Below are 9,983 nucleotides of genomic sequence, written 5' to 3'. Positions count from 1 at the left end.
CCCATGTGTTTCAGGGCTGTTTCACAGTGGGGGTCAATGTGCTATTTCCCAAGGGTTCAGGAGGCATGGGCCAAACCCATGGACACAGAACACCTTGTACCTCACGAAAATGGTGATGGTAATTCTCAGTTTGCATAGCTCATGGGAAGGGCTCACATAACATGGGAAAGGAGTTGCTGGTATTTATTTCTTAGCTTTCTGATTTTGTACAGCCTGGTAGAAGAGATGAAGCATAACAAATTAATTCTTGGTTGTTAGAGGCCAGAAATGTTTGGTTGATTGTGCTTTACCACCATTTCAGTAACACAAGCCACTTTATTTGGAGGAGAATAAGGTTTGTGCCTATTAGCTGCTGCCACTTGTTCACATGAGACTGATGTCAGCCATCGACTTCACATCAACAGCTATGACATATATACACCTTCTTGAAAGGCACAGTTTGAAGTGGTCATTTAAGCTCTATTTATATTCTTTATTTCAAATATTAAGGCCACCATAATGCTGTATGTATTACTTCAGAGGATTACAGATCACACCACAGAGTGTTTTATAAATGATTTCTCTTCAACACAGCTTTATATTGTCAGGGCAATTGCTTCTACAGTCTTACTTCCAGTCCTTCCACCTTAGTCTATGTCCAAATCTTGCTGAAATTCCTGAGATTCTTCTTTATTAAGGTTTTTATCAGATTCCACACTGCCTCTGCTGCAAGAACAAGATTTGGGCCCACAGACAATTTATTTAAAGATCCTTAATTCTGTCCCCTTTGCATTGTCTTTATCCATAAGTCATGGAACTAATGACCAGACATACAGTATGTAGGCAATGTATGTGTATTTATGGTGTCCTTTTAAAGGCATTTCTTCCTCCTGGGAGAAGAGAATTGAAAGAAGCTGCTGTTCCCCAGGATATAAGTGGGATTTCAGCAAAAGTTCAAAACCTCCCTATTACCCTTGCTTGCTCAATGCCCAACTCACACCAGGCATCAGCCAAGCAGACTAGGCCTGCCTCTCTCAATAAACCTTCTCTCACAAGGGTTTATTGCTGTACATTTATCAGCTCCGTACAGCAGCACTGAATGCACACAAACCCCATTTATTTCAATATGATGAGGCAGGAAACACTTTCTTCCCATGCACGGGTAGGCAGCTGTCTTCTCCTTTACCAAACTGTGTTTTGGATTCAAGACTTCCTGAGAAAAGGGACACTGTTCTCATGGGCTCTGACTTGTAAATGATTTCTGCGCTTGAGAGATGGGCAGTGTTTGCATCCCAGACTGGGGACATTGGAGAAGGCATCAGGCAGGCCATGAGGCAGATGCAGTTTCCTGGGCTGCAATGCTGGCTGCAATGCTGCAGTCAAGAAGCAGAGCCACAGCAGTCAGCATGCAATAGCTGAGGGGAGCTCTTGCACACAGGAGAACACACTGGTAAACAGAAACCACAGCCAGCCCCAGCTTACTGTCTAGGCCACTAGTTCTATGCTTTTTGTGTAGAGATTATTGATTTTAGACTACAGTGTCAAGAGACAGCAGTGGTCTGTACAAGTGACCTCATAAATCATAAACCATGTGCAATTACACAGGCAGCACTAAACTACTACAGTAGTTCAAACAGTGTTTGTTAGTTGTTGTTATTACCTCTCCCAAGAGCTTAGTGCTATTGCTGTCTGTAGGCTGTGATTTACAGTAGTGTAATCACCTGAAAATACTGGGTTTGTTAAGCTTCTCAGGTAATACAAAAACCAGCCAAGCAATACTTACAGATACCAAATGGACATAAAATGTTTTTCTTGCCTGAAGATGTATTATTTTATTATGTTCCACCCATCCACTCGCCAACAGACAAAATGGTCTTTCATTGGGGAACACTTATATAAAAAGAGAATTATTAATTTCTTGACTTGTAATATTAGTGGTATGACCACCATAGTGTGACTGAGTGTTCAGTAACAATACAGATACCACTTGACTCTTATTTAAATGAGCACTAAGTCAGGGTCTTCCTCCTGAAACATGACATCAAGTCTGTGAAACTCTCCTTTCTTGAAGTGATTCAGGAAGAAAAACTATGTGCTATTTGAGAATGTAAGCCACACACATTGTTAGAGATTATAAGAGACCTTAAAATCCATTGCTTAGTTTTCTAGTAATAAATTACTGTTGCATGAATTTATTAAAGATTACTTAGCCCTTCAGGAAAATGATTGTAATTGCTTTTCAAGCTTTTTCTCTGAACAGGGTGGACTTGGAAAAACCTTTTTAAGCTTACACTGGTTAATTTTCAGTTTGATATTTTGTATTAGTAAAAAGCCCTCCCCTTTGCTTACTTTCATTTTCTTTTGTAGAGGAGATTAAGGCACATCTTGAGTGTGACTGCTCCTCCTGTCCTCCATGGAAGCCCATATATAGCAATTCCATAGGGATCTAGAACACTATGATGGGAGAAAGCCAAGAAATACAGGACAGTGAAATGGAGGGGCTCCAAAATGAGCTGGCCCAAGGCCTCTCTCAATTGAATTTTGCAGCTTTCTAGGATGTGAGGCCAAGGTCATTCTTACTTCAGATGCAGCAGAGGGAAGTGCTGGGGCAGGAAGTTTCCATGGGCACACACCTGCTGTTTGAAACAGCAGTGAATAATCAAGGGAAGAGCTGTGGAGCTCCAGCACCCTGTTTTCCCTTCCTCTGAAGAGCCCGGAGGCAGCAGCTGTGGCTGTGATTGCTTCATTCCTGTCACAGCTCCCAGCAGATCCCTTCCCTTGGGAGCAGCTGGCTCTGCAGTCCCTGGCCCCACTGGCCCAGCCCCTGCCCCAGCTCAGCACCGGGGCCACACCAGGCAGTTCAGTTAAGGTGGTTCTGCTGCCCTGGGGCAACAGCTGCCTGCTTTGTCTTGGCCTTGGGGCAAGCACATCCACCCAAAGCTACTGCAGTCCTGAACAAAAGCAGAAAACCCCACGGCAGGCTGGAGACAACTCCCATCTCCAGTGCTTACTGGGCCAGTGGTGTGTGCTGGGCAGGAAGCTGCACAGGAAAACAGGAGCTTGGCTCTGGGATAGGGTAAATGAGGCATGGAAAACGTGTCTTCCACCTGCCAAAAAGACTGAGGCTAAAGCTCTGCCAGTTGGACTGCACCTTGAGAGGTGCTGGACAAGCTCACCTCTCATTAATGGCAGTGGGATTTCTGTGGGCACCTAGCAACTGGTGTGCTGCAGGCCCTTACAGGGGGATGACAGGGAACATCACCATGCAGATGTGTGTGAGGCTGAACCATCCAGGGTCTGTGTGAAGTAATGCACTCAGGTGATACTTCCCACTCAGTAATGGTTGTACTCTAACAGATTGCTCCTCACCCTGACTGCTGGCTTTTGCTTCAGTGATATGGCAGTGCTATTAGCCAAAACACATTCTCCCCAAGTCTCAAATGGTATTCATTGCTGTTTCTCTTTTAAAAGCTTCTCTTTTGTCCTCTTCTCAATTTTAATTCAACTCATGTATGATTATCTAGATAATATCCTGTAAGTACTTTTACACATAAATGTATTTCTCCCATTTTTACTTCTTCTAAAACTGTCAATAAAACACTTTAAAACTGCTCTGTGGCACAGATAAGCTTTTCACTCGTACATATTTTCTCTTAAATAAAGCAAGGGAGGTACTGCTCAGTTCTCTCATAGAAGGCACTGATGAGAGCAGCATTCAAAAGGAACCCAGCAGGACTGAATGCCATTACACATGTTGGCCACGAGATCTGTTGTGTCCTCAGCTTCCTGCTAAATGAAACCTGGTTTGATTGTCCCACATAGTAAGCTGTTGTTGATTGATGTAATGCTGAATGGTGCTGGTGGCTGACTCATCACTCTTGGCTTGACCATTGCACAACCTAACGAGTAAAAGGGAGGTACTACTGACTAGGAACAAAAAGCCAACAAGGGAAGAAATATGGGAGGGAAGAAAAGGGAATCTCATAGCCATCATATGGACACAGAGCACTGAGAGAAGAGTCACTAAGTTTTTTGCCAAATGTAAGACGTATTTGATTTTCTGATGCTGATTCATTCAGCGAGACACAGATTTTGAAAACAGAATGTATAAACACTGCATGGGAGAAATTAGCTGAGAAGCAACATCTTAATATAGAGTACAGGAGTGCAAGGAACACTTCTGACAGTGGAGGAGCCTGGGCTCCTACACAGTCATTCCCAAAGAATGTTAAAAATATTTGTGGGAGAGAACAAGCTTGTGAAATCGATTTTCTGAGCTGCTGTCTGCTTATTTAAAACAAAAATGATCTTACAGCAGTTCTATGTGTTTCCTTTTCATATCAGTGTTAAGCTTATCATATGAACACATGTTCGGTATGTAATGTAAGTTTAAAATATGCATTATAAAACTCAATGCAAAGAGAATGTGGCTTGGATGCTTGTTGGCATGCAGAGAGATATCCTGTCATTCTTTTTTGTACTGCAATGCACTTGTAGCATTACAGATATCTAGGCTTTGAAGGATCTATTGTAAGCATGTCAAAGACTTCTAGAATTTGGTTTTGGCAATATTAGATCACAAAAACTGAGGAATGAGTCCCACAAGCTTTCATTAAACAATGAAAGTTATTGGTTTTCCTGTTTTGGAGTTGAAATTAATACACTCTGCATATTTATTCTTTCAATCAGAAAAAAAAAATAACTGTTATCATGTCTATAGAAAAATGCATTCAAGACACAGCTTAGACACTGAAAGGTCACCATTGTGTGCTGCTTGTGCAGGCAAAGAGAAGAGTGTGCCTTGCACATGATGTCCATGGTGGAGTTTGCTGAGTCAGGAGTGCTGTGTCCTGACCAGCACCTCACCTCCCCAGGGACCTGGGGAGTCCAGCACTAACCATGGCACCGGTGTTCCACTGGGCAGTTTTGCACATGGGAAAAGAGCATTCCCACAGCAAGTGGGAACTTGTGTAGCAGCCAGTTCTAGTGCCCCCACTCCAGGACTGTTGATGGAGTGTGGGAGTGAAGGCTGTGTAACTGGGGGCTGGGAATAGCTGAGACTGAAGGCTGGGACAAAGACTCAGAAGTGGGAAGACAGTACTTGTCAAAAGAAAGAGGACAGAAAGAAAGAATGGGCAGAAAACCCTCTGCCCCTTTGCCCCCAGACTTAGTTTCAGGAGGTCATGGTCATTCTTATGCTGGTGTGTTGGCATGTACCTGTCAGCCATCCCCCCAGCAAGAGTCCAAACTTTCTTTTAGTCTCCTTCTTCTAAAGTATGACAATGTTCTTTTGCTCTCAAGTATTCTTTTGGTGTCTCATAGTGCTAAGTTCAGTGTTCTAATGTAGAACACTGTTGAAGGCCCTCTGGGTGTTGGAATGCCAATGGAGACTGGAACTCCTGCCTCTTACCTTTTATTTTTAAACACTGGGAAATTAGTACTTTCTTCATACTGATTAATATAAATACTGTAATCACTAGGAAAGGTAGAAGAATATTTAGGCTGTGAAATGAAGGATTCAAAAACTGCAAAGTGTCATGATTAAGAGTTACACAGTGATTTGACTGAATCCTGTTACACATGTTCACAGATGAACATGTAACAAGCAATGTATTTTACAAGCAAGTTTGAGTCCAACTTTATTTATGTTAGCAGTTAATTAAATACAAACATTTGTGTCTTCATTTCCACAGTGCCTCAGAACCCTGAAAAGTCATCACAACAGCAGCACTTGCTGAGTATGTTAGCTTCATTTTACAGATGGGACAACTTTATAGCCAAGTGGCAAACACATCTGGTAAGGCAGGTTTAGACATTTGGATATCTTGTTACCTTTTCCTTAAATCAAATGACAGTTTCTTCTGTGCCAAGGTAGTACATAAAATATACAGGGTGGAGATGAAATCCTGTCTTTATAGAAATTAATATAAATTATAGTACATGAGACATTTTAGTACAGATACATATCCTTACGGTCTAAGCTATTCTGTTCACCAAACTAAATTGCTAACAAATTGGCAAACTAACAAATATCAGCATTTCTGCAAATTAAATCCATATGTTCTTCAAATGCCTGTATCATCAACTACTTCCAGATGTAAAAATCCATGGGTAGTTTTAAAGAATCTCAGTCCCATGGTCAGTTTCCACCAAATGAGCACTGTTCACAAGCAATATACAAGAATATTTAGTCTGTTCAGGAAACAATACTTGTTGCTTTCCTTAGAGCCAGGTATCCTGTAACCACATCTGAAGGGAGCATCCGAATATAGGCAAATTCTTCGATAGTACTAAATCTCAGCTTGCTCTGTGGGTCTGTGTAATTTGCCTGAAAAATAAACAATGGTGGAGATATGATTCAAATAAAATTTCTAATCATAACAGCAAAATAAGTATCTTAATTACAATACCACAAAGCAGTGAGTTTCTCTTCCTAACAACAGCACTGCTGTTCTGCCATGTGGCCACAAGTCTGTGTTTTTTTCTTTCTTCTCATGTGAGGACTTATGAGAAGTTAACAGACCCCCTATAAAATCAGATTAGAAATGCATTAAACATAACAGAGGGCTGAAGTAAGCTTCCTATAAAACACAGTGCAAAAAAAATTCCTCAACTCTCTAAACTCACCCTAGCAACTCTGTGCCTTGTGCAGTCTCTCTTAAGGCAGCTCTCCAAAGAGTCAGGCTGTTGCCAATAAATTACCCACAAAGAGGCTGAATTATGGGTGCTCTGATAGCTTTGGACTGCCTTTCTCTTGCTGCATACAACTTAGCTTTTAATTTACTTTAAAGTGGTTGTTAAAGCTAGGGAGTCTCAGCTTATGGTTCTGTGACTGAACTGATAAGAGATTTGAACCCAGCATTGTGGTTTGCTCCAGATGCCTGCTTTCAGGAGAGCAGCCTGGCCAGCTCACCCTGGGCTACGCTCCTATCCTCTGCTATATTTGGAGCCTGGGTGCCTGGGAGCGGTGCCAGTTTCCTTCTACCCTCTCCCCTTCCTTGTTGCTACAGAAACCTGGAGCTTGGCTGAGCTCAGGGTAGGCCAGGAGGCTGCACTGGGGGAAGGCAGGCATCAGGGCATTGCCTCTGCACACGCAGCCTCCAGGACAATCCCTGCCCCTTCAGCATTGGATTACCAAGTTCTTGCCAAGGCTCTAGAAGTGTCTTCTGTGACTTTCTTTAGCACGAGAGGGTGGCAGGCTGCAAGACAAAGGCAGTTGAGATCCCTCGAGGCATTGATACTAAAAACATGAAAGGCCAGGAAGAGCTGGAGTAGTCCCCCATGCCATACAGTTATAGTGCAGAGCTTTCCACATTTTTATGTTGAAAAGCACCTGTTGACCATGGTAACAATCCAGCCAATCATTTGGTTTGATATGACTTGGAAAATTTAGTGTTATTTGTAGCTTTGTTTTCTTTACAAAGAAATGCTGCCAGGTTAATTAAATGTAGTCAGCTAACAGTTCAAGCCATCAATTAAGTTTCAAACAAATAGCAAAGTTAGAACATTAGGAGGTATAAATTTATACAGCAGTTATAAATTTACTTTTATTTCACTCTTTACACCTGGCCTCATGTAAGAAAAAGCTAAGCAATTAGACTGCTTTTCAAGTGTGCATAATTCTGTAATAGAGTAACCAAGCAATATCTGCAATTTGTATTGTGCACTGATCTAGGTTAAAAATATTATGGCAGCTCTTGACTGTTCTGGTATTATGTATTGGGCTGTACTGTTTGCAGACACTCATGTATCATAACCAGCCATTCATGCCATGGCTTCAGCTTGAAAACAAACTTTACCAATACTCCAGCAATAATTAGAGATTAGAATATTAAATTAAGATGAATTTGCAAAGAAAAAACTCTGTCATGTTTAAAAACTAAATCAAAGGCCATGGAGACATGCTCTTAAAATACAATAAACTAGGTATCTCAATCTGTTTCTATAGTAACAGGTCTGATCCATTTTCAGAAAAGGAAGAGAAATGGTAACATTTGAAGGTTTGGGTTTCTTATTTGTTGTTTTTTTTTAATCTGCTTTACAATAAATTACTCTGGTTTGAATGTTAAAATATCTAAATATTCATTTTGCAAGTTGGAAATAATAGGTTTATTTTGCAGTGTCAATACAGTATATAATAGCTTTAGAATTCTAGGCTGCCTTACAAATATAAATTGGCTGCTCTGCTGAGACCATTGGTAAATTTAATTCCATTTGTGCTACACACAGAAAGAGAAGGGGATCAGTAGAATTTAATTGTGGCATCTAATATGAGAGCAAGTATGCTGATTGAGAATGTTTTAATATACTTCTCTTTTTGTACCTAGTAGACAATTTAATTCTTCCCTAAATGGGTAATGCTAAGGAATACTTTTCCCCCCCACAAGGGGAATCTAGCATTCCCACAGAAAATATATTCTTACACAAATGCTTTTATATTTTACACAGAAAATACAGGGGCATTTTTATAATACTACATTTCTACAATATTCTATTGTCCCACATATGCTCCTACTAGGACATGATCTTGAAAGCATATTTAGTGCTTCTTATGAAACATTTCTAGCCTAGCAATTTAAAGGGCACACTGTCTCAGCTATTTTAATAACAAAGGGGTTTTTTAAATGTGGCAATTTTATCATAGTCTGGAGAAACCTTGCAGGCCAGGTAAAATAGGAAACTCGACTCACAATCAATTAGAGGACAGAAAATTAAGGGGGAAAAAGTGGATAGAGGAGAAAAGAAAACAAAAGCAGCCCTGAATGGATTTGTATAGAGAGTATCTGTACTAAGCTAGAATAGTTACAGTACTTAAAACACTGATGGAAAAGAGGTGCTGGTAAAGAGAAGCTGAGGAACTGAGAGAATTTCCTAAGGTTTAACTGACCTTTAACTGGTAGGGATGTGGTCTCCACTCCCATCTATACCCTGCACCATCAGCTCACTATAGGTGCAATGACTGATTAGTTTTGAAGTACATCAAAGGTTAGTGCTGGAAAGCATTATCTGGTTCCTTGGAGATGGGGCAGGAGTCTGCCTGGCTGGAGGGAATTACCTTCCCTGGGTTTGTGAGCATTCTCTTCCATTTTCTGTCTGCCAGTTCATCTGTGAGGGAGATGTTGTTTTTCCACTGCCTCTTGAACACCAAGGGCTACCAGCCTTTATCTGAGCAACCCACTCCCTTTCCAAACCACATGCAGAGGCACAGGCTGAACACATGCCACCTCATAGGTGCCTCATCTAAATGTGTTACTTAAAAAATAAAGTCTAAGAAAATATATGCTACCAAATCAAGATCAAATGCTTGGATGTGCAGGATTACAGTTGGAGCTAAAGCTAATTTTTGATGCCTTACACTAAGTATTCACTATAAGGCAGCCCTTAGTTAAGTGCTCACCCATTTTCTGTCCTAATGAGGACTTTTTGCCTAATTCAGTGCACAGAATGCAAGGTGGTATGCTAACCTGCATAACAAATATGTACCTTTAAGGACATCTCCAGGAGGTGATATTATGTCTGTGAATGTGTGCTAGTGTCCTATGAGTGAGAAGCAGTTTAAACTTAAAGGGAAGCAGTTAAACTTAAAGGGAAGTGACACAGAAATTCTGTGCAAGGCTCTTTGATATTACAAAGTTTTCATGAGTGTATCAATTTAGTGTAGCATTTTTTTCCAAAATACAAGCATTTTTTTTCCAAAATACAACATTCCCATTAATTTCAATTGTAAGAAATGCACAGACTTCTGCAAAATAAATCACTGGCATTTTAAGGTGAAAAGTGAAAAGATATGCTGTTACTAATACCTGTTTTGTTGTAAGTAAAATTATTCATGTAACACAGGAACAGTTTCAACAGGAGATAGAAAATTTTTGTTGGGCAGAATTCAATGACTTTACTCCTGTTTTGTGTCAACAGCAACTTTGGGGAATTCAGGCACCAAATTGTAACTACCAAGACTTTCTGGAGCATGTGCAAACTGTATCTAAGTCAATTGTGGTTTGTTG

The 9,983-nt window shown here is 40.7% G+C and overlaps 1 protein-coding gene across 1 annotated transcript in view; it reads right to left on the bottom strand.

Annotated features, from left to right (window-relative positions):
* Positions 1 to 5,592: 5,592 nt before the first annotated feature.
* INO80C (INO80 complex subunit C) overlaps positions 5,593 to 9,983 on the bottom strand; it is a 30,257-nt gene continuing 25,866 nt past the window's right edge. The window contains exon 5 of the mRNA XM_074546436.1: positions 5,593 to 6,307. Within this exon, the coding sequence (XP_074402537.1) occupies positions 6,176 to 6,307 (132 nt within the window). The 3' untranslated portion in view covers positions 5,593 to 6,175. The remainder of the gene's footprint in view (positions 6,308 to 9,983) is intronic.

This window comes from Zonotrichia albicollis, chromosome 1, assembly GCF_047830755.1.
Source record: "Zonotrichia albicollis isolate bZonAlb1 chromosome 1, bZonAlb1.hap1, whole genome shotgun sequence".
In the NCBI taxonomy this organism is placed as follows: Eukaryota; Metazoa; Chordata; class Aves; order Passeriformes; family Passerellidae; genus Zonotrichia; species Zonotrichia albicollis.
The sequence above is the reverse complement of the archived record's forward strand: the minus strand, read 5'-3'. Positions and strand labels throughout refer to the sequence as shown.